This window comes from Lupinus angustifolius, unplaced genomic scaffold (genome assembly GCF_001865875.1).
Source record: "Lupinus angustifolius cultivar Tanjil unplaced genomic scaffold, LupAngTanjil_v1.0 Scaffold_35_206, whole genome shotgun sequence".
NCBI lineage: Eukaryota > Viridiplantae > Streptophyta > Magnoliopsida > Fabales > Fabaceae > Lupinus > Lupinus angustifolius.
In genome coordinates this window covers 36,592-64,560 of record NW_017720942.1, presented here as the reverse complement: position 1 = coordinate 64,560, position 27,969 = coordinate 36,592, and the positions used below count along the sequence as shown (strand labels likewise).

At 34.1% G+C, this 27,969-nt stretch overlaps 1 protein-coding gene across 1 annotated transcript; it reads right to left on the bottom strand.

Annotated features, from left to right (window-relative positions):
• Nucleotides 1-9,877: 9,877 nt before the first annotated feature.
• LOC109338680 (villin-4-like) lies at nucleotides 9,878-25,623 on the bottom strand. The gene is made up of 24 exons (XM_019575968.1): nucleotides 25,418-25,623; nucleotides 23,859-23,972; nucleotides 23,617-23,716; nucleotides 21,863-21,931; nucleotides 21,498-21,734; nucleotides 21,230-21,407; nucleotides 21,013-21,145; nucleotides 20,001-20,163; nucleotides 19,770-19,917; nucleotides 19,485-19,585; nucleotides 14,636-14,791; nucleotides 14,219-14,287; nucleotides 14,053-14,121; nucleotides 13,821-13,958; nucleotides 13,603-13,731; nucleotides 13,159-13,306; nucleotides 13,029-13,039; nucleotides 12,581-12,721; nucleotides 12,070-12,195; nucleotides 11,917-11,982; nucleotides 11,003-11,336; nucleotides 10,688-10,890; nucleotides 10,390-10,547; nucleotides 9,878-10,304 (listed from the first exon to the last, which is right to left on the bottom strand). The coding sequence occupies exons 2-23, from the start codon at nucleotides 23,912-23,914 to the stop codon at nucleotides 10,434-10,436; spliced, it is 2,889 nt and encodes a 962-aa protein (XP_019431513.1). The 5' UTR covers nucleotides 23,915-23,972; nucleotides 25,418-25,623; the 3' UTR covers nucleotides 9,878-10,304; nucleotides 10,390-10,433.
• Nucleotides 25,624-27,969: the final 2,346 nt, after the last annotated feature.

Below are 27,969 nucleotides of genomic sequence, written 5' to 3'. Positions count from 1 at the left end.
TTGCCAAAGGATTTCATCAACGTCCGGGTCTAGATTATCATCAAACTTTCAGCCCAGTGATTAAGCCATCAACAGTTCGGTTAGTTCTTACTTTGGCAATTCAACAACATTGGCACATTCACCAGTTAGATGTCAACAATGCGTTCCTACATGGCAAACTTCTTGAAACTGTATATATGCAGCAGCCACCTGGCTTCCATCATCCCGATTATCCTGATCATGTTTGTCGCCTAAAGAAATCCTTGTACGGACTCAAACAGGCTCCTCGAGCTTGGTTCCACACCTTACACTCGTTTTTACTGTCATATGGCTTTGTCAACTCCAAGTCTGATCCATCATTGTTCATCTACTTCAAAGGTACTATCAAACTATACACTTTAGTATATGTTGATGACATTCTAATTACAGGCAACAACTATCAAGCAATTCAAAAGTGTCTCTCAACATTAGCCACTGTGTTTTCCATTAAAGACCTGGGATACATTCATTTCTTTCTTGGAGTTGAAGTCATTCCTACATCTCAAGGGCTATTTCTTAGTCAACACAAATATATTCATGACTTGCTTGATCGCACAAAGATGGCAGATGCTAAGATTGTTCATTCCCCAATGTCCACCACCTCTTCCCTCACACGATATGATGGTGTTGCTATAGCAAATGTTACAGAATACAGAAGCATCATTGGAGCACTCCAATACTTGTCAATGACAAGGCCAGACATAGCCTATACTGTAAACAAACTTGCTCAATTCATGCAGAATCCATCATCCATACACTTTACAGCCTTGAAAAGACTTCTACGGTACCTCAAAGCTACCATCTTTCATGGACTCCACTTGAAGCGATCGCCCTCTAATACACTTTATGCATTTAGTGATGCAGACTGGGCTGGAAATAGAGATGACTATACCTCCACATCTGCTAACATTACATTCTACGGCGGTAACCCAATATCTTGGAAGTCCTTCAAACAAAAAGCAGTGGCAAGATCATCCACCGAAGCAGAATACCGAGCACTCGCATCTGCCTCAGCCGAAGTTCTCTGGTTATCATCACTACTATCTGAACTTGTTGTTCCTTTACCGAGTGCCCCTACCATCTATTGTGATAATCTGGGAGCTACTTATCTTACAGTCAATCCAGTCTTTCACAGTCGCATGAAACACATTGCTATAGACATTCATTTTGTCCGAGATCATGCTCGTCATAACCAAATTCGGGTTCAACATGTTTCCACTAAAGACCAACTTGCGGACTGTCTCACGAAGCCCTTATCAAGGCAGCGACATCAAGACCTTCGCTTCAAGATAGGTGTAGCTGATGGTACCCCTATCTTGCGGGGGCGTGTTAAGGATACAGTGTCCATGCATTCAACACAGCCACGATCCTAGGCACAATTGCAGTAATCAACAGTGTCAACGGCATATAATAATAGCATGAGATATTATAGGCATTACCACAATCAGAGCATTCAACATAAGTGTTATCTTAGGGATTGCTATAACTAAAAACATTTTGTAACTAGTCATGCCACATGTCCTATATATTGTACCATATACCATGTAAATATGTGTGAAGCAAATAAACACGTTTTACAGTTTATATATATATATATATATATAAATCATTTCATAATGACATTCACATGCATATCATGCACTAGAAAAAAAGAAAAAAACAACAATATCATAATTGTATCTCGATGCATATCAACAAAAAATGAAAGAAAAAGAAAACAAAATGGGGGATTCACGCGGCATTCATGTCACTACAATATTCATTATACCACTTATGTGAAATACATTCATCGAATCATACATCTATTGCATACACATGTGCAAAATGACTAACATTATCATTTTTTTAGATCCTTTGTCAAAAGATATCATATTCTATATATCATAAGACCATGAATACTCAGTAGAACAGATGCGATCATATTGTGGGGCCTTTGTTTTTTCTCTATGATTATCGTACCACTACACGATATAGAGGGATTATAACCCTAGAAAATGGTAATGGGACGGTCAACTTGTTATATGGAAAGTTCTTCGTTTGATAGCGGAAATAGTTCCAATAACTCAAAATATTTTTTAAAACCAAACTCCCTGAGAGTTACAAAATTCAAAATTGGAATCATTGTGCAACCTAGGAAAAACAACGCTAATCAAAGTCATATTTTCAACACCAGAGATCGAACAATAATGAGGCTAACAATTCACAAAATGAAGGAATCTAGGTGTCGACATATATGACGGGAAAAGGAGAAGGGTTCTATCATTGATCCTTAGCTCCACCTTTTCATTAGCGCATTGGAGGAAGATAACTTGTTCATGAACAATGTCATCCTTCCGGATGAAGATAAAGAAGTTTTAAAGAACTGACGATATGAGTTGATGATTGACATAGTTGCATAGTAATTATTTGATTATGTTGTAGTTCATATGCTTTGAAATTTCTTTGGACTTATATTTATGTTACTTGAGACAATATCTTAGTGAATTTACATGACTATCTAATGATTCTTCATCACTCATCCTTTTTTATCATCTTCGCTCACATATATTTACCCTTCTGCCATACCTTTATGAACATCCATATTTCGTGTCTTATTTCTTCCCCGATGTTTCGCGCATCAACACATGTATCACAATTTTGTAGAGATTTTGTCCAGTTATAGGATACTTGAACATTTATCAATTAATTCTATCGCGGTACCTGATAATCATCCCATTAAGTTTGGTGATGGAGAAGATGGTTGAGGAGTAAAGGAAGAGATAATTAAACAATGGCAGTCAGGTTTCATAGAAATGTCTTGATATGCAGAATGAATGGCTAATGTTGTATTGGAACCCAAAAAAAAAGACAAATTGAGAATGTGGGTGGACTACCGAAATTTGAACGAAGCAAGTCTGAAAGATGCTTTCCTCATCCTCACATTGATGTTTTTGTCAATGGTGCAGCCATGAGTCATAAGTTATCCTTAATAGAAGAATATGTGGGGCATCATAGACAACAATGGTGTACGAGATGGAAGTTGTTTTACCCATAGAAGTAGAGATTCTCTTGTTAAGAGTCTTAATTAAAGTAGAACAAAAAGAGTCAATATAGGTTAACCTCAGGAATAAGCAATTGCTCATGATTGAAGAGAAAAGGTTGGCAGCCATTTGCCACCATAGTCAATTATACCAAGGTAGAGTGACGAGGGCTTTTGATAAGAAGGTTAGTCCTAGAGAATTCGAAGTTGAGAACTTAGTGCTTAAAAAGATCCTCCAAAATCAAGAAGATGCTCGTGGAAAATAGACTCCAAGCCATGAAGGTCCCTAGATTGTCAAGAATGCATTCTCAAGGGTGACTCTGATATTGCAAGACGTGGATGAGAACATTTTACTCAGACCTGTGAACATAGATGCAATTAAGAGATTATATGCCTAAAAAAGAAAAAAAAGAAGTAGGAAAAAAAACCTGTTAGGTTGAAAACTCGAAAAATCAACCTAAGCAAAAATTAGGGTATCAATAAAAGCTTGGTATGTTGAAAACCCGAAAGGGCGACCCATGTAAAAGTTAGGAAAAGAAAAGGCATTTTTTCTTGTCAGTCTGTCACACTAGGGGCGAACTAAGACCCTTCACACATTTGTGTATCAAGTGAGAATCATAGAAGTTTCGAGCAATGTGGGAAGGTGTAAGAAGTTTTGTGAAAGATCAAACGAAGCCAACACAATGGTCCAGTTACTCGGCTATCTCGAAAGAGCAATTGATGAATGAGAAATTACCTTATATTGGGGCAAAATTTTTACAAAATTTTGTGACTTGTTCTAGTCTTACAAGACATGGATGAAAATGTTTGACCCAAACCTATGAATAATGACGCAATCAAGAGTGTTTATGCCTATAAATAGAAACTTGAAATAAAAGAAAAGCTCGTTAAGTTGAAAACCAAAATGGTCAGCCTAAGCAAAAATTAGGGTATGAATGAGAGACTCGTTAGGTTGAAAACCCGAAAGGGAAACCTAAGCTAAAGTTAGGGTAAGAATGAAAAGCTCGTTAGGTTGAAAACCCGAAAGGGCAACCTAAGCAAAAGTCAGGGCAATGAAAAGGTGACTCTCTTGAAAGTCTACTACCATTGGGGTAAGGCAGAATCCTCCACAAGCCTACACATCAAGTTGGAATTGTAGAAGTTTCTGCCATTATGAGATGAAATATGAATTTCTTAGGAGTATCAAACAAGGCTAGCATGATGGTCCAGCTATCCGACCATCTTGGGAGGTCAATTGATAAATGGGCAAATATCTTATACTGGGGCAAAGTTTTTGCAAAATTTTGTAACTTATAATATCTATCGTAACACATATACCCTTAGATCTTCCTATTAAAATTCGTTGAATATCAATATAAGAAAATTTATTCATCTCTATACTATACATTATGTGCGCATGTTCACTTAAATAAGTTTCAAGTTATATAAATATGTTGTTCGAACTGCATAATATGGTAACTTTATGATAATGTTTTTCACTATTGATTTAGGCAAACAAAACCCAATGGAACTAAGTATCAAGGTGTATATAGACGAGGAGCGAATGATGTATTTTTCTGTAAGGAAGAAAGGCAGACCCCAGCAGATTCCAAAAAAATAAATAATAATGTGATCAATATCGGCTTGATTAGTTGTTGTCTACTGATGAAGCGTTATGATTTCATATCAATCAATCTTCATGATGATAATAAAGTTGTTCACAAATGTGTAATACATTACGCATGCATCATTGCAAATATCTTCGCATTACTCATACAACATTTTCATTCGCATCATCATATACATGCATAGCCGAAAGTCTTGACCTCAAGTGTGCATTTTGTTTTTGACCTAGAGTTCCTCATTATCTGTGCGTTCCCGTGGTCTCTCTTCACACCTGACCCCCAATGGTCTCGTGATTTTGTCTTGACCCCAAGTGGTCTCATCCTATTTCCGACCTAGAGTTCCTCATTATCCGTGCGTTCTTGTGGTCTCTCTTTACGCCTCATCCACTAGTGGTCTCGTGATTGTGTCTTGACCCCACGTGGTCTCATCCTATTTTTGACCCAGAGTTCCTCATTATATGTGTGTTCCCATGGTCTCTCTTCACACCTGACCCCCCAATGGTCTCATGATTGTATCTTGACCCCAAGTGGTCTCATCCTATTTTCGACCCAGAGTTCCTCTTTATCTATGTGCTCCCGTGGTCTCTCTTCACACCTGACCCCAGTGGTCTCGTGATTGCATCTTGACCCTAAGTGGTCTCATCCTATTTTCGACCCAGAGTTCCTCATTATCTGTGCGTTCCCGTGGTCTCTCTTCACACTTGAACCCCCAATATTCTCATGATTGTGTTTTGACCCCAAGTGGTCTGATCCTATTTTCGACCCAGAGTTCCTCATTATCTGTGTGTTCCCGTGGTCTCTCTTCACACCTGACCCCTCAATGGTCTCATGATTGTATCTTGACTCCAAGTGGTCTCATCCTATTTTCGACCCAGAGTTCCTCATTATCTGTGCATTCCTGTGGTCTCTCTTCATGTCTGACCCCAGTGGTCTCGTGATTGTGTCTTGACCCCAAGTGGTCTCATTTTATTTTCGACCCAGAGTTCCTCTTTATCTATGTGTTCCTGTGGTCTCTCTTCACACCTGACCCCCAGTGGTCTCGTGATTGCGTCTTGAACCCAAGTGGCCTCATCCTATTTTCGACCCAGAGTTCCTCATTACCCGTGCGTTCCCGTGGTCTCTCTTCACACCTGGACCCTCAATAGTCTCATGATTGTGTTTTGACCCCAAGTGGTCTCATCATATTTTCGACCCAGAGTTCCCCATTATCTGTGTGTTCCCGTGGTCTCTCTTCACACCTGACCCCTTAGTGGTCTCATGATTGTGTCTTGACCCCAAGTGGTCTCATCCTATTTTTGACCCAGAGTTCCTCATTATCCGTGCGTTCCCGTTGCCTCTCTTCACACCTGACCCCTTAGTGGTCTCATGATTGTGTCTTGACCCCAAGTGATCTCATTTTATTTTCGACCCAGAGTTCCTCATTACATGTGTGTTCTTGTGGTCTCTCTTCACACTTGACCCCCAGTGGTCTCATGATTGTGTCTTGACCCCAAGTGGTCTCATTTTATTTTCGACCCAGAGTTCCTCATTATCTGTGTGTTCCCGTGGTCTCTCTTCACACCTGACCCCCCAATGGTCTCATGATTGTATCTTGACCCCAAGTGGTTCATCCTATTTTTGACCCAGAGTTCCTCATTATCTGTGCGTTCTCGTGGTCTCTCTTCACGCCTGACCCCCCACTGGTCTCGTGATTGTGTCTTGACTCCAAGTGGTCTCATCCTATTTTCGACCCAGAGTTCCTAATTATTCGTGTGTTCTCGTGGTCTCTCTTCAAACCTGACCCCCCCCCAGTGGTCTCGTGATTGTGTCTACCCCAAGTGGCCTCATCCTATTTTTGACATAGAGTTTCTAATTATTCGTGCGTTCCCGTGGTCTCTATTCACACCTAACCTCCTAATAGTCTCGTGTTGCGTCCTGGACCCTGGAGTGGTCTCGTTAATCATGGTATGAAGCATCATCTTTGAAACCTTTCCCAATTTGTGTTATTTCTCAGTCAAAATTTGGTTTTTTTATCTTTACTTCCTCCTCACTGTGATAATTATAGTAACTTTCGTTACTCCTATTATCTAGTAAGAAGCAAGTAAAGAGGGGCAACTGTAAACACCCAATTTTGACCGGGTAAATTACTTTTAAAATAAATTGTTGAGTAAATAGAAATTGGAGTGTAGTGTTAAGTGGTGTGGCAATTGGACTTGGTCAGCCCACTAGGTTAAATGTTTAACTCTAATCTCCACCCCCTTATATAAGCCTAAACTTAGCAACTCATTAGGGGAATTCAATAGAAAAATTCAAAAGAGGCAAACCTAATCCTAATTTAGAAAAGGAGGCACATTCAGATTATAAGATTCAAAAAAAGATAGGCGGATTCATTTTTGAAAAGAGAAAAGGGAGAAACTAAATCTTCTTCATCTTCCATAAGCTCTAAAAGGTATATTTCTCACTTTTTCTTCTTCATTGTGTTAATGTAATGTGCCTATTTTGTTGAATGTCTGTATTGGAAAACCAAAATTTGTTATTTGGCACACTGCAGTTGTTTTTTACCTTCTTGTTCCATCAGCCCAAAAGCATGGTGGTTTAACTACCGTAGCCGATGATGGAGTCGTTGCCACCACCGTTCCCACCGCAACATTCCAGTAGCCCCTTCCAATAAAAGGGTTTACCTCCATGGTAACCCCATCCCTAATTCCAAATTCAATTTAACTCTAACCTCAAATTAAAATGATTTTGACCTGACCCCAATTTAATTTTAAAACATAATTTCCAAATTAATTTAACTCTGAACCCCAAATCTATTCACCCTAAGTTCCTAAATTAATTCCAAAACCCTTACCCTAAATCCCCAATTTTTAATTTCTCCCCTTATAATGTTTATTATGTTTTTTACGTTACTGTTTAGTGTTTTGTTTTTCTTTTATTTATTCATTATTCTCTTACTTTGTTTCAAATATTATGTTTGTTTTTTTTATTTTTTATAAGTTAGTAATATGTTTATATATATATATATATATATATATATATATGCAAATGTAATGTAAAATTACCTAATTAAATCAATGAGAGGTAGTGCACTATCGCGTTACCTTAAATTAACATTTTCGAAACAAATTAATTAAATCAATGAGAGATACTACACTATGGGACTTGTGCCCTATAGCGTTACCTTAAATTGATATTTTTCAAAATTAAATCAATAAGATGTTGTGCACTATGAGGCTTGTGTCGTGTCATGTTACCTTAAATTGATATTTTTGAAAATTAAATCAATGAGAGGAAGTGAACTATGGGACTTGTGCCGTGTCGCGTTAACTTAAATTTACATTTTCGAAATAAACAATTTAATTAAATCAATGCGAGGTAATGCACTATGAGACTTGTGTCATGTCGCGTTACCTTAAATTGACATTTTTCAAAATTAAATCAATGAGAGGTAGTGCACTATGGGACTTATGCCCTATCGCGTTACCTTAAATTGACATTTTAAATAAATAATTAAATTAATGAGAGGTAGTGCCCTATGGGACTCGTGCTCTCACGCGTTACCTCAAATTGACATTTTTCCAAAACAATTTAATTAAGTCATGGGTGGGATAGTGCACTATGAGACTCTTGCCTTGTCGCGTTATCTTATCCAATTATAAAAAAAATAAAAATAAAAATATATCTACTAATCAACTATTTTTTGAAAGAACTACGTAACCTTGATTTCTCTATTGTAGCTAAAGATATATAGGAGGAGGTATTTCCCTGTCAAGCACAAAAAATAAAAATAAAAATTGTCTTTCTTTATTTTGTTTAATAATGTGAGAGTAAAATTAATGTTTTAAATAAATATCTACATAACTGATCTATATACCGTTTTTATAACGAGCGACATGACGTGCCTAATACATTCCTCATCCGTAACCGACTCTCGAACTCAATTTCTATTTTTGAGCAAATCAACCATATTTTCAAAAATTAGTTTTTCATGTTTTCCCTCTAAAAACATCAATGGCGACTCCATTGCATTTATTTGTATTTCTCGTCGCGCCTACGAAAGTAGCTACATATATGATTATATTTAAAGGCATATGTGTATAAATATAAGGAGAGAACCGTTTACACTCAATCTCAACCATTTATTTTCTTAAATCCAACTAACCATAAGAGTGAGTGAAATAAATGATGAGAGAGAAAAAGAGAAATCTTAAAAAACTGATGACTGAGATTGAATGTAACAAGTGTAACCTAACTTAAGCGTAAACAGATCCCTCCTATATATATATATATATATATATATATATGAGAAAGACTAACACCAATTCCCATATAACCGTTTTGAGAACAATAAATTTAATCATACTACCAACATAATTTTTAAAAAAAGTCAGATATACTTATCTACATTCAATAATTATATTAATTATATTTATTTCTTACAATAACCAATTTTCTTTTATATATATATATATAAATAATCAAGTCAACTTATGAAAATAACGAATTAAAATTGAGTTAAAATCTGACTTATTTATTTAACGAGTCTAACTTTTAGCTCATTCATAAATAAAGTTTATCCAACAAATAAACGAATCAAATTTTGAACAAATATGAAATTAGATAGCTTTATTATTAACATATGATACTCAAAGATTTTCAATAACCAGAATACAAATTATTAAATATTTAATCGTTTAACTTTAATATTTTTTAAAATCTTAGGCTTAATTGTGAATTATAACTTATTTTACTATGGTTTAAATTTACATAAAATGTTTCACCTTAAAACTACGTTAACTATAAAACATGAAAATTCACATAACTTACCCAAGGGCTTATTATTTAAGAAAAATGAGAATATATAAGTTTTATATATTGTTACTGTATTATTTATTATTCATGTTTAATTATCATGAACTCTTCAAAAAAATAATACAAATAAATGATTAATGTATTAAATGTGTGTAAATCTTTATATAGGACAATGATAAACAAGACACTCATTATTTAAAGAGCATAATATCTATAAATCATCAATATAAAAATTTATACACAACAATATATCATTCATTTATAATATTTTTTCTTAGAAGAGTCAATGATAAATAAAAATGAATAGCGATATAATAACAGTATATAAAATTTATTCATGATATACATTTCTTTCTCTTATTTTAATGACAACAAAAACAAACGCTCCTAACTTAGTACCTCTTGTGTGTTGGAAAGAATCCTTAATCTTAATCGGATATTACAATTTAAATGAAGAATCACACACTTTATTTCCAAAACAAATGATAAGTTGGCTAGTTTTTACACTCTGCTGTACACACTTCATCCTCAATATATCAATACAACCTAAATAGACCTCATTTGAAACCCCAATTGGTTTTACCAAAACAAATTTAAATTAAAAAATAAAATGAAGACCATGAAACCTCAGAAAAAGGCAAGCTCACAAACAACCTGTGCCCTATGAAAATAGTATCAAGCCGCTAACTCAACAAATAAATTAACCCTAAACAATCAAAACACTGCATAGAGAAGGGAGAGGTGGAAAATCTGTAGTTTCTCTTATCAAAAGTTTCTTGGGAGCAGAAGCAGCTATGCTAAAAAACACTGATGCTACTCCTTTCACTTCTATATGTTGAGCTCCTCGCTGCGAAACAGAGAAGCTCCCCGAGCTGTAAAAAGAGACACTACTGTAAATACAAGTGTCGAGAAAAAATATGTAGAGTTCATTGATAAAAATTCATTCCGCCTGCAAACCTGAACCACCAGGAGCTAACAGAAGGCGAAGTAACTTTTAAGAATCAGAATAACTGAATCGCCATTTTGATTTTGTTCTGTTTCCATTTTGGCAACTTGTAAAAAGCATCCCTTGTCATCCCCAATTTCTCTTTGAACTCAACAGATGATAGATAAGTCTGGATGCATCAAGCACAAACAAATCAAAAATAAAATAAAAGGAAATTTAATTATAAGCTGCAAATACACAAATGATGGGGGGAACAGTAAAAAGACGAAAATCAAGTAGTGAAGATAAAATAAAGACAGTCCATTATACCTCTCGTCTAGTCACATCAATGTCTGTCACAGGATCTGTGGAATTTATTTTAAGGCGTTCATATGGGTAAATCGGGAGACCTTCCTCATCTTCATCTTCATCCTCCTTCACATCTTCCTGTATGGTAAGAGATTCCATTTTGCTGCTCACAGAATTCCCCTTGTCATTTGTCTCGAGGTTTGATTTGGGAGTAACTGGACTCACTTCACATCATAACAACCCGAAGCATAGAAAACATTTGCATTAAAGAAAATTCCAATACTCAAAGCAGCAGTAAAAGGAGGAGAACATTCAATTATTACATATATTGTTTACCTTTAAGTGACCGAGGAATAATAGTTTCTCGTGCTGGAGGTGGTTGTTCAAAATTAGAAGTAAGCGAAGCTATAGCTGTAGATTTGGGTGCAAATATTGCAGAATCTGGCGTCACAGATTTTGGATACAGCTTTCTAACTAACGGAGGAGGAGTTGAAAGGTTCCTGGCATTAGCATTCTCAAAGGTAGCTGCCAGTGCATTAAAGGCAGGAGACCTGCCCCGCACACGAACACGGTCAGGACTAACAGATATGCTGCGGGAGGAACGCTGGGATTTATCTGGCACACTACTCGACCTTCCCCCATACGATACAGGATTTCTCCGTTTGGGTTTCTAATAATGAATCAGGCATTCAACAACAAAACAGAATAAGCAAAAATACAAACAAAATATATGAACACTCAAGTATTTTCTAATAATGAATCAGGCATTCGACAAACCAGCCTATTTTTTACTTCCCAACTAACCTACATTTAGTGAATGAAACATTTGAAAAGCATGTTTACAAGTTGCATGAAGCTGTAATATGAGATTAGGAGAAATTAACTGTAGAAAAGCAGTTTGTTTCTATTATATCAATGATTTTATGTTTCAGTGAAGCCACTACAAACGTTTATGCCCACTTTGGTTATGATAGGCACTGATTATGCACGACTCAATTTCTACTTTAGTCTGGTAATAAACATTTACCATGGAGCCTAAATTAGTTACAGTTATTATGAATACTTTAAATTTTTATGTTATTGTACCTACAATAAAAAACTACTTAAGACAAATCCTTTCAAATAGAAGCAGCATTTCAATAATTATTCTGATAAGAGGAAATGAATATTGAAAAAGCGAGTTGAAAATGAGCTTAAAATAATATATGACAAGAAAAGGAAGCAAAGAAATAGAAGATAAGATGCCTTACATCGGAAAGTGGAGTACTCCCATTCTTCAAAATTGTAAGCTTCCTTTGAAATGAGTTCCCCAGCATCTACAAAGTAAAAAGGGAATTGTCAATAGTCAATATTTCTGAATGATTTTAAGTCATGCTAGTTTGCCATTGCATTGAAAAACTTACAGCAGATTTTGCAGATTCCCATTTAAAGAAGCGAGTAAAGAAAGGTGGCTCACTTCCTTCGTTGACAACATATATTGGAGCCACGCGGGATAATTTTTCTAGAAGGAAATCGAGCTCCAGAAATTTCTGTTCAATGTAAAAGAATGAGTCAATAAATCCTTAGTTGACTATAAAAATTCTAATATATTTAAATCTTTTTTGTAAGTTGAAATTATCAGGTTTAGATATGGAAGAAGAAAATGAATGATCAAAATAGTAATACTAGACTCCTAATTAAATAGGGAAACAAATCACAAAAGATAAAATAAAGTAATCTTAATCCTAATAGATCTTCTAAGATACTTTCATATATTATAATAATGTAAAAGATGATGAAAATGCTAAGTTAAAATATCATGGTTTTCTAATGATATTGGAAATTAAAATAACTAAAAAGACATAATGAAGTCTTCAAGTTAGCTACTAAATTGGACATGTTAGTGGCTTCTCAAAACAGCACAACCAGTTTTACCTCACCAATTGTTAGAGCCTGTGTTCTACTCTTGAGGTCAACCTGCTGGCCAACCCAGACAAAGATTTCTGAGTGACAATCCAAGATGAAAATGTCTTCAGTCATTAAATCGTCCTGGGAAAAGTTGTATATCTCTGTCACCTGAAAATATTGCATCAGATTAATGCATTGCCGCAGATTAATCGTCCTGGGAAAAGTTGTATATCTCTGTTTTTCTAACGTCATTGGTTGATCGAAATAGCTTGTATCTCAATCTTGTTAATCACCTACCACTTATGCTTAATATGGGTTGCATCATTAATAGATATTTTATATGATAAGCAACTTAACATGTCATAAATAAATATTTTGATTACAAAAGAATTTTCATATGCCTTCACGCCATTGTATTACATTCCAAAATCAAGTATATGGTCATTAGTGATGATAGATCAGTAGATGCACTAACCTTTAAATTCCCTGCACATTGTTCAGTCAAGCAGCAGAGGAAAACCATCATAAACAAGTCAGCTGTTTGTCTTCGAAAGGAAGAGCGGGATTAGATAAATCTTTCCGTTAAGCAAGAAAATAATTCTTACCTTCTGAGAAGTTGCAAGAAAATAGGTGAGGATCACTTTCAGCCTCCCTAACAATCTTTTGACTGGGATATTCCAATTTTCCTCCTAACAAAGCCCAAAATTGTTCAGATTCTGTACCTTCCCTTTGTGGTTTGGATTGTAAGTTTGGCTGCAGAAATTGTCATATCAGAACCACATAGACAAGTAAACCTGAGTAACAAAAATATTTAATAATAATAATGTCTGGAAACATTTTAAAGTTTAAGAACTCAATGGTTGTAAGACTAAAATTTGCAAACATGCATGATTAATATACTAACTCAATCCTTTTTTCATAACTGTATAGTTTCATGTAATACCACTGGCTAGCACAGAACAGGCCCACCCCCAAATGAAAATATGGCAACTTCTACATGTTTGTTCAACCAAATTTATCACTACATTTATCTTAAGAACATTGCAGACCTTTATCAAATCAAGCATCCTCTCAACAAGTTCCTGGCCATCTGCAGTTGTAGAGCTTCCGGACCATGTAAAGACAGCAGGCCCATTGTGAAGTATGTAACAATAACAGGAATTCAAGGAGGAAGCAACCTGGTTGACAAAAGAAAGAAAGTGAGCATATTCAAAAATGTATCTTGCAAAGTACATAGACATGCCCCACTATAATGAACATAACATACTGGTTCAACTTGTATAGCTTGCATATTGTCTGGTCCAGAGCCCTGGATGCGGAATAATGCAACACCATCATCACTGTATGTCTCATCTGGAATTTCCTTTTCCGCAATGTAAGTCTTATATGCATCACTAAGTCCACCCTGATAATAATAATAAATTTAACTGGCCAGTATTAAAGAAAGAAAATTAAATAACATGTTTTTTCAGTCTCCACAATATCAGAATCCCACAAACCTTAAGAACAATAAAGGTCTGGAAGATAGAATAAAATTGAATTGGTTCCTTGCCTTCATATATGCGAGCCTAAAAATCAATTACATATGCATATAATATCTAAGGAGAAAAGAAATGAGCACAAATAATATCTCAACAAAGTGAATTTAAATTGAAGAAAAATTACCTGGGAAGCCTGAAACTTCATTGACTCAACCAATTTGCTTGCCAGTGAATTAGCTGAAGCTCTTTCTTCCTATTTTCAAGTTTCAACTAAAACATCTTGTAAACAATCCAGACACGAGATTCATAATACTCCGAAAGCAAATTTATTGCAAGACCGAAATAAATTCTGTTATGGATTTATTTAACACTTTCTGGTCCCAAACGAATGCTGTCTGTAGTGTAATGATATAAAAAAGAACATAATTGGATATTAATAGGAAAGTTCCTACATTTCAATTTTTTTTAAATAGATCCCTATAGTTTTAAAAACTAATTTGATCGGTTCCCTAAACTTGTAGGTCCCTGTAAAGTGACCCAGTTAAAAGAGAAAGAAAAAAGGCAATTAAACAATAGTATAATTGAACAATAAATCTTTCACCTCAACACTAATCTTTCCAACCCACGTTCCAATAAGACAATCTTCCTTATCTTCTCCAGGATATGTATACTGGAATATGTAGCAATCTCCACTATAAAATTTTGACTGGTCAGAAGCTGGAAGGAGAACCTTTTTCTGATCATTCACACGCCAAACCTGTGCAGTTAGGGTAAATCTATTGTTAACCGCAGAAAGAAAACAAAAATGTCGGAATTTAACCCTAGATTAATAGGGAGCATGTTTTGAATTCTCAACATACATTAAATAATTATCAGATTCCAATAAAGCAATACAGGACAGCAGCTAACATATCAACTGGCAACTATTGTTAAATGTCAAATTGATCATATAATATAGACTCATTTTAAGGTACTTTACCTACTTAATCAACTCAAATAGATGAAATTATTCTCATACATGATAAAAACTTGTTTAAATGACCAAATATCATCTCATAAATGTTTTGCAGGTTTAATTTGGAAGAATGATCGAAAAAAGCTAAGTTTCCAAACAAACCTCAACCAGGCTCAGCGCAAGGATCACGCTGAGCGGATCAGACATCATTTGAGCTCCACGCTCCGCACCAAAGTCACGCTCAGCGGAGGAACACCAACGCTCAGCACAATCTCTGCCTAAGCGCAGATGGGGGGTGCGCCCAGCGCAGAAGTAGCGCCCAGAGTAAGCTGGTACGCTAAAAGGTCGCGTCTAGCCAGCTCGAAGCTTCGCACAGGTAGTGCAATGAGCACATGAGCCAACATACAGACACTATTTAAAGAGGTCCAACCTGAGCCATTGGATACACACTTTATACTTCTGAATTGTAATATTTATTTCCTGAGTTTTTAGAGAATTTAGCTCATTTAGATCGTGGGAACTAAGTGTAAGCACTATAGAAGTTAATCTATGCTCATTTGTGAGTGGTTCTACCACCCCATGAGTTATGTATTATCTCTATCTTACTTACATTGTGTGAACATGAGTAACTCAGTACTCCCTTGTTGGGATTGAATGTAATACAAGTTTGTATACACATTTATTCATCTATATTAAATTCATGAAGTTTTGATTATCTTTGAGTTTTTGCATGTGGTTAATGTATGCTTTAAGTTTGATCATCTTATTACATGATTCTTGAATAAAATGTTTGGCATCATACTTGCATAATAACTCAACAATTGATATATTTTCTAGACATAGACTTGTATCAAATTGTCATCTCATGCATGTTACTTTCTTAGTATCTAAACATAAAACTAATCTTGTAATTTTATAACTCTCAAACTTGTTGGCATAAACTACTGGATATAGAGATATGCTTAACAGTTCATATAACTTAATCTTATTAATATAAACTACTGAACATAGATGTAGTTTAATGAGGTATTAGTATAGACCATAGTTATAAAAACCGTACCGTACCGGCCGGTTCAACCGGAAAACAGGTGAACTGGCCCCCTAACCGGTACGGTACAGGTGTTGAACCAGTCAAGTATCAAAACCGGTCAAAACCGATGAACCGGCCGGTATTTTACTAAACCGGTTGGTTTATACACATATATATATATTTTTTTTTTTAAAAACTTAAAAACTCATTACAAGGTGACTCATCTTTCCAACTCTTCTTCAACACTTCAAGGCACATGTTTCCAAAACATACTTAGATTACACATTTTGGTTCCTAACATTCGTGTGTAATCTCAGTGACATTTGTGTAATCTTGGAGTACTGTCTGAAGATAGGATTTGGTAGAAAAATATAATATTCATATAAAATAACTTTGATTCCTTGATGTTAAATGTTAAATCTCTAAATTTATTTGTTTTATAGAGTGAGTTGTGAAGTTATGTCATTTATTTATATTTTGTGGTTGTTTTTAGATTGATATATGTTTTGTAATTTAGATTTTGAATTTGTTAAAGACTTAAAGTCGTTTGTTTATGTGAATTTTGAGTAGATTATAAATATGGATTATAAATTTAAGTATCTACATATTTGGAATTTTTTTGTTATAGGTTTATATATATATAAATATAAGTAGGTATGTCCGGTTTAACCGGCATGCGGTTTAATTACTGAACCACTGGTTGAACCACTATACCAGTACCCTGACCAGTTTGATAACCGGTACGGTTTTAACAACACTGGTATAGACCAAGACATTGGCGGCTAATACAATTGAGAAGTTGCATTTAATTCAACTTTGCATGCATTGACTACTAGACATAGAGGTATATTATATGGGTCATAAATCTTAATCTTATGAGTAAAGTTGCTAGATGTAGAGCTTTGTTGCATAAGTTGCTAAATTGACTAAGACATTAGATTTTAGTGATCTTGAGTTCATTTGTGTGGAATAATCATTATTAAGTAAATTTACGTTATGAATCATGTGTATATGGATAGTAAGTAAGAAGTTCAATCTCATCTCTTTTTATCATTATATTACAATCTCGATTAATTTGTGTCCCCAAACAACAACCATTAAACAATCACTTAAAATAATAATTGTTAGTTAAAAGGCTATAATCTAACAAATCCATGTGGATTCGACAACCCCTTACTCTAAATTTGTTTGCGACACCATTGGTATTTTATATGAATTTGCTCGTTAGCAACTATGCATAAAACTCTACAGTAGAAAACCTAGTTTACCATGGTGTCTCAAGTGTTAACTACAACTTCGGACAAGATTAAGACATGTTTTCATATTAGAATTCCTAAAATAGTCAAAAGCAGGAAACTTGTAGGGCAGATCAAAGCAAATGGAAAATATCCAAAATATTTTAGTAAGTTTAATACAAGGTCATAATCTATTGCAATATATAGGCATGACTTTGAACCATAATACCAGTTGCAAAAGATTGGTGGAAGACAAATAAAGGTTTTCTCCTACTGGACAAAAATATATCATTTTATGTTGAATTGGAGGATTCTTTTAGGTAGGAAAGAAGAGGTATAATGGAGAATCACAATAGTATAAGATTGATATGGTTATTAAAAAAAAGAATGGTCTTATTTATAGGTCAATAGCAAAAGGAAAATAAAATCCTAACATAATTACTCATAATGACATAATTGATCCTGACATGGTTACCTTCAATGACAGAATCAATCCAAATCAATTCTTTGATACGATACATGAAAATCTTAATCCTAATCCTAATCTCAATCCTAATAACACTCTCTTTAAGCTAAAGCTTCCTAAGCTTAAACCTTTTACATGAAAATATAGAATTGTTTAATTTCTTCTTAGCAGTTAGCATAAAAAAAATTGAAACTGAAGTTATGGCTGACATTTACTTCTACGATAGAGACAAGGCCAATGCATCTGGGTCAAAGTCGAGGTCAATGCATCTCGGACAAAAGTCAAAGTCAGTGCATCTAGGACAAAGTCCGGGTCAATGCATCTGGGACAAAGTTGTGTCCAGTGCATCCAGGACAAAGGCAGGACTAGTGCATCTGGGACGGGGCCAGTAAATCTGAGAAAAATCAGAACCAATGCATTTGGGAAATTCGAGGCCAGTGCATCTGGGACAAATCTGGGACCAATGCATCTAGGACAAATCTGGGACAAACATGGGACCAGTGCATCTAGGACACATCTGGGACAAAGTCGAGGCAATGCATGTGGGACAAATCGAGGGTCATCGCATCTGGAACAAAGTCAGGGCTGGAGCATCTAGAGTAAAGACGGGGCTGGTGCAAGCAGGACAAAGACAATAAAATAGTAGCGAGAACGACAGACCTCAAAAGTAGGAATGTAGTATGACAACAACGACTAAAAACAACCTGGAAAGTAGGCGACAACCAGAAAACCAACTGGGAGAAGAATCACAAGCCTAAGTTTCACTCAAGGAGGATATCATGGCTTTGGTACCATGTTGAATTGGAGGATTTTAGGTAGGTAAGGAGGAAGAGATAAAATGGAGAATCACAGTAGTATAAGATTGATATTAAAGTGATTTGTTGAGGTTATTCAAAAGTGCAAAAGATTGGTCTTATTTATAGGCTAATAACAAGAGACAAATAAAATCCTAACATAATTACACATAAGGCCATAATGACATATTTGATCGTAACATGATTACCTTTAATGGCAGAATCAATTCTAAAATATGATAAGTATTATAGGACATTTCTAGATATTCTAACATCTTACAATCCAGTAACTCATAATTGAATAAAACAAATACATAATATACTCATCAAAGCCTGTTAATTAACATATAATCAGAATAAATATCAAGTGTTCCATATTTATTTATTCCAGTTTGTGAAACAAAGGGTGCTGCCATTTCTGTACCAAATACTATCCCCAATTCTAAATTCATTTCTTACAGAGGATAAACAGTAACTCTATTTGTTCACAATGAATATAAAGTAGTCATAGTTTGACAAATCCCAAGTATACGATGTAATGTATCTCTTTTGTATTAGAAGACCATGTATTCTGATCACCATCTTACAGGTGGAACCGTGAGAGAAAGTGGGAGTTTTTAAGGGTCTGGTGATTATAATTCTAAAAGATTCTGTAAATAGGATAAATCAATTACCCTATGTGAGGGGGTATTTTTTTTTTGGTACTACCAAGGATAATCCCCTCACCTTTTTTAGGTAAGGAACTAATCATTTTCGGGGTTCGTGGCTACCCCTTCCAACAAGTGTCGCTCCCAGGAATCGAACTCTCGACCTTGGGGATCTAGTGAGGTCTTACACCACTAGACCAACGCCTTGTTGGTGGCGAGGGGGTATAAAACCAATAAGAAATAAATAAAAGTGAAACAAAGAAAAATTATAATAAGAAATGTTAGTTTTGATGGATGGTTTGCTTTGAAAACTAGCAAAGTACCTGCAAATGTCCTGTGCAATCAATGTAAGGTTGAGGTTCTTCCTTTATTGGATCAGCTTTCAACAGACCCTTGACATTTACACCTTGACGTTTAAGAAGTGCTACAAAATCAAACACAAGAAACAAAATTGGGATATGATCTCGTGAAAATCTTGTCAATGATGTTGATTGTAAAATTTATTATTAGAAAAATCTATCCAGACCATAGTAAAAAGTGAAATGGTCTGATTGTAACATTTATTGTTAGAAAAATCTTTGCAGACCATAGAAAAATATAACACTAACCTGCAACCTTGCCACGACCATCTTCAGATACTGTTACATCAATGGTCTGAGGCCAAGACTCAAACTTGGACCTGAACATCACTGTTTCAAATCCTTCAATAACACGAATTATTTGGGGTTTCAGTTTAGCAGTGCCAGTGACTAACTCCTGTTTGTTGGACAAGAAAAATTAATGAGTCATTAAATTTATAGCAAAATACTTGAGAATGCTGCAAAGAAACGAGATGTTACATCTGCAGCTCCACTTGCACTTTTTCTTTCATCAAGAGAGGTGTTTCTTCCCATCCAGACAAACACTTCCAGCCCACAATCAAGAATATAGCATTTATTTGTGTCTAGTAATTCCCGTTTCAGAGAATCAGTCTCAATAGGTTCTGCCTGTCCTTTTTCAACACTGCAAAATGGATAATTTCCTTATAACCAGAGCATTATGGAAATCCAGCAAAGTAATACTACAAAAGAATTTCATAAATGATTTATCAAAATAATTCATATTACTTTCAAATTTGCACTACAATCAACTAATATGACTTTAGGCTAAAAGTACAAACCTTTTTTGACAGTCTCCACATTGATAAACACGGTAAGTTTGACATATGATCAGGAAATAAGAAACAACGGTAAATTAAAGTTTACACCCTTACACTCTGAGCCTTTTGAAGATTAAACCTTAAAAATTGAAAGGCACTAATGAGCCCCCACAAAAATAAATAAATAAATGAAACTCCACACTTTGTGTGGAAAACCTTTCATCAATCAATACATTAAGAATTACAGGAAATGTCATGTGACTTACATGTGAGACCATCAAAACATGCTTTAACCTCGAACAATGCCATAATAAGTGAAAGATATCAAGGCTATTCCTCTTAAACATGTTAAATTATCACTTCAACTTTCTCACTTAATTATTGCATAATTGGAGGTTAAAACATGTTTTTACTTTTAATGATATCCCCTACAAGCCACCAGACACTTCCAGTCACTTTTTAACAGTTTGTTTGACATGATGGGTTTTGTGCTCAAAGTGTGAAGTTTAAGGAGGTCATTGTAACTTTTCAAACCATAACTAATTACCGTGTCAGTGCAATGTTATCCTAAAAACAATAGTTGAGAGAGGAAGATGGCATAACATTTAAACATCAATGAGTTTCATCCAAATATCACTTTACTAAAAAAATGGAATATACTGGCAGTGAAAACACAAATGAAAATCCCAGAGGGAAAACGGAAATAACATTACCAAAGGAGCTTTGGAGGGTGAGAAGCAGCAGACTTGTCATCACCAGTGGCTGTTTTTCGTGGAAGAGGAGCAAAACCGCCAAAGAAACCCCAGAACTCTCCAGTTTCAGGATCAGCCATCAACTTCCCATCCTCTGCATGGACGTTCAAGTATAGAAATTAAATTCGTAATACTCAATAATCACCTTTCAAACTTCAAAACATACTATTCCACTTACCAATAGCAGCTATCTCACATTTTCCCTCATGGTAGGTATCCTTAATGTACTGTACAACTTCCAAAGCTTTAGCCCTTTCTTGAATAGATGAATTGGAACCACTAAATTGGAAGATTTTTGACTCGGTATCAAGAACAAAAATATCATCATGGTTGAGTGAAGATCGAGCAAAAGGAACCTATAAACAACACAAAAATATCATCATGGTTGAATCCGTGGTGAAAATAATTATATACAAATAATGACATATTAATAATGTCAAACTTGCCTCTTTGACATGCACAACATGTGTCCCTCTGCATACAAACAACCGTGTCTTATGTTCTTCAGCCTCAGCATGTTTAAAACCAGAAGCAACTCCACCTTCTTGAGGTATAATACATGGTCTGAAATAAGACAGAAACTTTTCAGTTTCATGGCTCTGTACTTCACGATACTGTACAGCACGTCCTCCAAGAGCTGCATCCAGCTCAACTGTCTTAATGGCTGCAGCTCCAGCTTCATCCTATTTTAAAGTCAGTCATTATGTACCAAGTATATAGCTATTACAACTAATCAAATATTAAACCAGAATAGAGCCAGAATAAAAAGTATAAAAATATGTACATATATATAACCCGAAAAAAACCTTACCTGACTGGTGTCTTTACCAAGCCAGTAATGAATATCATGGCGCAGAGCACCACTTTTTGATGTAGTTGTCTGCATGGAAAATATTAGAAATAAGAAAATGTTAATAGTAATACTAATGAAAAACATTACTTTATATATGACACAATATGTACAAGCAACTTCATAAAAACTAAAAACCACTTCATTAGAAATTGTGGAAAAAAATGACTAGAAAACAAGATGATAATGTAAGTCTGGCCAAAATAGCTGCTATTGAGGAATATATTGAGACTTCAACCAAAGACCGTTGTTAAGGTTCCATCCCATACCAATTGACTATGAGAGAAGTAGTCCAACAAGTATTTAAACCATGCCTAGGAGAACGAGGCGGGCGATATGAGACCTACTTCTCAACATGCCCCCTCCACAAAAGCCTGTCATACTAGGCGAAAGGTTACATTTGATCCATGATGAAAGGGCATCTTTCATTCTTTTGGTCCATGATAACCAGAGAGAAGTTACCCTGGCTCTATACCATCATACCATGAATACATTATAAGGTAGAGGTATAAAAGTAGAAAGAAAACTCAATAAAAAAAATGTATTGCCATTAATATGAATAACAACATGATTATGAAAGGCATAATGCAAACCACTATTTATACTTATATTGAACTCCTAATTAGATCAAGAAAACAAATCATAAAAGATGAGATAAAATAGTCTCAATCCTAGAAAATCTTCTAAAATTTTCCAAACTAATCTAAAGATATCACCATGATAATATGATATTTATCTCAATCCAAATTTCCTCTAGATATTCTCTATTAGATAATGTTCATATATCCTAACAGCCTCAAAAACATTCCTCCTCAGCAAGAGGAAAACAAAGCACATGCCAAAGAAGCCAACAATGTCTTTTAGCTGATCTCACATTCAAAGGGATATAATATATTTTGTAAGTACGAGCATCATTCTTTTAACCTGAGGGCACATTCTCTACCGAAACCAAAGGGATAAAAGATGACATTATGGATACAGCTAGCCCAGATTTCTGACATGATTTCCCTTACAACACAGACACAGTTCTTTCTTTCTTGTATTGCTGCATTTCTTAGTAAAAAGGATAAACAAATGACTTGAATGTTTCCTTATCTAAGTTTCAAGTTCTGCAATCTTAAATATGGGCTAGTCCTACTAGCGAGAATCAGAATGATTCTGACAATCCAAAGATGAATGAAAACATGGCAAGCACATACATCTTAACATGTTATTTGAGCAAATTGTTTCATGTATTCTAAAGGTAACACCAATGCCTTCGTGTTTATGCTAAAGTGTAGAGATCCTACAGTCTGAAACATCAGAGTAGGAATCCAATCATAATGATTTCAAGTTACTCCCCACCTTGTTAGGGTTCTTAAAGCAAGAGGGAAAATTATCATAAGAAACAAAAACAATTTGATTAAATTAGAAAAAATGAACTTTAGCATGGTTGTACATCTGGAACTGCAAGTCTTCAATGTATAGAAATTCCATAATAAAGATTTTACATACAAAAATGAACAACAAAATTAATCTCACATGTCACTGCCTTCCAATATCATAACTTTCATCAGCAGGCAGGATTTTGAATTTACAAGTAGCACAATAATAATAATAACAATAATAATAACAGAAGCAAAAGCTTTCTGCAACAGAAGATACCAATATGAGGCTAGCATAATATGATTATATCATTATATGAATGAATAATCAATTGGGAAAAATGCTTTTACCTTTAGGATGACATAGGAGTCCCCTGTGAAAAACTTCCCATACGATGACTTGGGGATAGGAACTGGATTAAAATTCTCAATACGCCATATTTCAAGTCCACTATATAGAGTTAAGGATAATAGTGCAAAAAGAGAAAGTCAAAGGAAGAAGTTAGAGTAAGCATAGAACAGAACCAAATGAAGATATAATAATATTCTGATAAATTGTAAACATCATAACATGTTAACTAGATGCAGGATACGCCTTTTGTCCAGCTCCCTGGAAAACTGGATCTAAATCTCTCATGGAAACAGCCATATTAATCTTCTTATATTTTGTTTTCCAGAAACTACCTTGAACGTAGCAAACAAATACCCTGAAAGACAACAGCAGATGATATTATGAGTGTACAGAGGTAAGATCAAAGTGTTAAATTGCTGAAGCTGACATAATAGAGGGTGAAAATGGAAATGGAAATGCTTCACTAACTGTTTCAACTAGGAAATTCTGGCGTAGAAAAAATGGTCACTTGGTCAGTTCTTGTTTCCAATATAGTAATGATCTTCCATATACATTTCCAGCAATTTTAACAGTCACATATAATGAAGACTAAAGAGTTGAATATCATTCACCAACACTTATAACCTCTTTGCCTTCGCATACATCTTCTCTCATGTAGCATCAGGAAGTCCAACTTTCCAGATACAAACTTAAAGAACTTATTTAGATATTTCCATGTTCCATAAGAAGAAATATATATCCTAAGCAGCAATAGAGAACCGGAATGCATTCTTAAGCATATCATTGTCAACAACTACATTCTCACTCACTCAAATAAACAAAATAAATTGAATTTTCAGCAAGCACAAATTCCTTGTTAACAACTACTACAGCTAAATGTTTTGGTAGCCACCATTTGTTTCAGGCTTAACCTATCGTGACTCCAAATTGCCTATTCACATTCTCTATTGACCAATAAAAGTTTGAGGTTATGTTTGACATGTGAACATAACAGAATGTAATAGACAGGAACATGACATCACTGGAATGATTCTGTTGTTTATGTATTTAATTTTTTTAATCACACCAACGACCGGAACCAGATTGTCCTGCTTTTTAACCTCACCTCTTGTTCTATTTTATTTATAAAATGCACCAAATATATAATTAAGCTCATAAGTTAAGTTCCGTCTTATTCTAACACATCTACCCAACGCTGCCTTAGTTTTTCATATATATTTTCTTAAAATACGAGTTGTCCATGAGGAGTGTGAATAGACAATTGAAATTGATAATACGAACACCATTTGTTTAAACACGCATCCGACACTTATGCTAGGAGTCTAGTATTACCAGTTCTACTAATCTAAGAAATTTGTCGAATAATAATACCAAATAAAGAATTTATATGAAAATTATAAAATATCACATTATAAGCTCTATTCCTTAATTGATTGACCTAAATTCTAAAGCTAAAGGTGCTGCTATATAGTAACATATGATACGGAACAACACTTGAGCTGATCTTGAGAATCTAACTTGCTAAAACACTCACACACATGCTTACTACGTTTTCCGAAGTTCCAAACTTCAAAACATCATCATCTACTAACTCTGGTTTCAAAACAACGTTTCAACATCGGGAAAAACAAAAAAGATTAAAAAACTGCACTTTTTTGTGTTTAGCTTCGGGTCAATCAAATTCAATCAGTAATCGAGAAACGGATCAGAATTCAAACACACGGCATAAAATATGATGCAACTTAGTTCAAAAAAATTGAAGTAAAACAAAACATCGAAAAGATATTCAACTTCACGTACCTTGAAAAGTAAATAAGCAGAAGAAGCAGCAATCGATTTTGTCTTTATCGAAATCAGCACAAAAAAGAAAGAGCACGAGGTGAGAAACGCGGAATCGAAATTGAAAGGAAGAGAAATGGAGTGGTTTTAGGTTAAGAAAAAAATGGAATGAAAAGAAGAAGAAAGAATAGAAGAGAGAGAAAGAGAAAGGAATATAAATGGAATATGAGAGAGAGAAAGGGAGGAAAGAAAAAAAGGTGAAGAATGAAGAGAATGATGAGTGCCAGCGTGCTTATCACTAACGCCCCACACACAGTACAGCACACACATGAACTGTAAAACTACATTTTTTTATTTATTTATTATTATTTTATCTTCTTTTCTTTTTAATTTTATTTTAGGGAATTGATAATTTTCTTTGTTTACATGCTGCTCCTGGTTGAATTTAATAATTACTGGTGGGTGGTGGGGCAGTAATGGTGTAAAGTTTAAGTAGTGAATAGGAATTTAACAACTAATGATACGTTGATCTAGTTATGTAAGATTTCACTAGATTTACGAGATGATCAAAAAGTCAATGATTCAATTTGTGTGAGCAATATTTATTGGAAAAGACAACTACAAATTCAAAAGAAATTAGGATTAGTTCCTTACGCATAAATGGAAAAAATATATTAGTAATACAAAAATAAATATTTAACATTGTACTCTACTTACTGTATGATTTCTAAAGAGAGAAGGACCTATAAGAAATGTTTGGAGCACATCTTTTCTTCTACAGAATTTACTATGTTACTTGATAAAAATATAATAATTAAATATATATTTTTTATAAATCATTCAAATAGTGCATAAAGAGTAAAATATATTTTAAGAAAGAAGATGTGATACATATGTTTGAGAGTCATTCGTCCTAGGAGACTGTTTCAGCCTTTCACGTTACATAAACACAAAAAAAACAGAGTTTGTTTCAGTGCAGTGCATTTTATTTGTTTGGGTTTTCACTTTACAACTTCCAAGCTTGACTGCTACCATCATATGTATTTGTAGTTTAAGAAAATATTAATGATTATTTTCTAGGTATTTAATATTTTCTTGATTTGCATAAATAACGGAAAAGAAAGTAATAGTTATAGAGAAATAAAAGACATATTGGAAAAACATAATAAATTTAATGCAGTTCAACATAATTATTACTTTTTTGAGGGGCTTTTTTTTTCGTACCAAAAAAGACAAATAAATAGGAATTGAGGGGATATTAATTACTATCTAGAATGCTAATGAGAAACTAATGGCACTTATAAAGAAATCAAACCAGGAAAGTATGTGTGCGAAAATGGTGTTTTAAAGACATTGAAATTTTTTATAATTAATTTCTCGGGACACGTTTCATTGTATTGATTCATTAAGTAATATCTGAGGAAACCTATTACCAATAGTGAATATAGTATTTATATATTATTAGTATAAAAATTTATACAATACAATAATCATCATTCAGTTTTTGAAGAATCAACGTAATAAAACATAAATATTAAATAATGCAGTGACAAATATATAAAACTCATACAATATTATTGCACAGGAGCAAATGATTGTTAGGGCGGTGGAGGCAACAGCTCTAGGAATTATGTTTAATTCAATTTTTTTATCCTTTTTTCCTATATATTTTCTAATTTGTGTGTTCTTTCTAAAAAATAATGGATAATTGATCAGTTTTCTTTATATATGTGATGTTAAAATTGTTTATAACATTATGCTCATAATAATTTCACACCTATGAAAGAGATTATGAGGATCACATGTTGTCTTTGTTAAAATTTGCAGTAAAAGTCCTAAGATCGTATGATTTTTTATAAATGATTTAATCTTGATAACATATATATTTTTCTACAAAAATTATACCCTACAAAATTCAATTAGTAAAAGAATATTAACTTGAGATATCAATATCAACAATTTGTTGTTGATGTTGCTAATCATTCAGTTTTGAAAAACTTTTAATCATCTCTGAATTAAGTGTAACTTTGACAATACAGGAAAAATGAATGCATATTATTTACTTGATCGAATTATCCGTCTTATCTTAACTATTTGGGTTTAGCTACTATAGAAAGATCATTTTCAGTAACAAAGACAATCAAATAAATTTATGTAGTAAGATAAGAGATGAAATGAATTTCTTGTAGACAACATGATGATTTATATTAAAAAGGAAATAGATTAAAATTTTAGTCATAATTCAATCATTAATTAGTTCGAGTCTTTAAAAGCACGAATAACAGTAATTTAAATGAATGCAAATTTTTCTTTAACGTCTTTAATTATTAATTATTGTTATTTTGGAATTAATATTTTATTTTAAAACTTTAAAATAGTTATGTATATTTCTTTATATTTTTTGTTACTAAATTAATCTTAATTATAAAATGTAATTAAATATTATTCCATCTTAAACTTTGTATGAAGATCCGCCATGGTGGGTAGATACATTTTTTTTGTATTTCGAGGGCATGAAAATAGATTACATAGATGTTTGATAAGGAATGCAAGAGAATTATAAATTAGACATC

Bases quoted from the DNA above. Each gene is read 5' to 3' on its own strand.
- LOC109338680 (XM_019575968.1), bottom strand. From the start codon at position 23,914: ATGGCTGTTTCCATGAGAGATTTAGATCCAGTTTTCCAGGGAGCTGGA. The intron at 13,307-13,602 runs GTCTGCAATGTT...CAATTTCTGCAG, and splicing joins GGATGCTTGATTTGATAAAG to CCAAACTTACAATCCAAACC. The intron at 11,983-12,069 runs GTAAGTTTTTCA...TTTACTTTGTAG, and splicing joins GGGAATCTGCAAAATCTGCT to ATGCTGGGGAACTCATTTCA.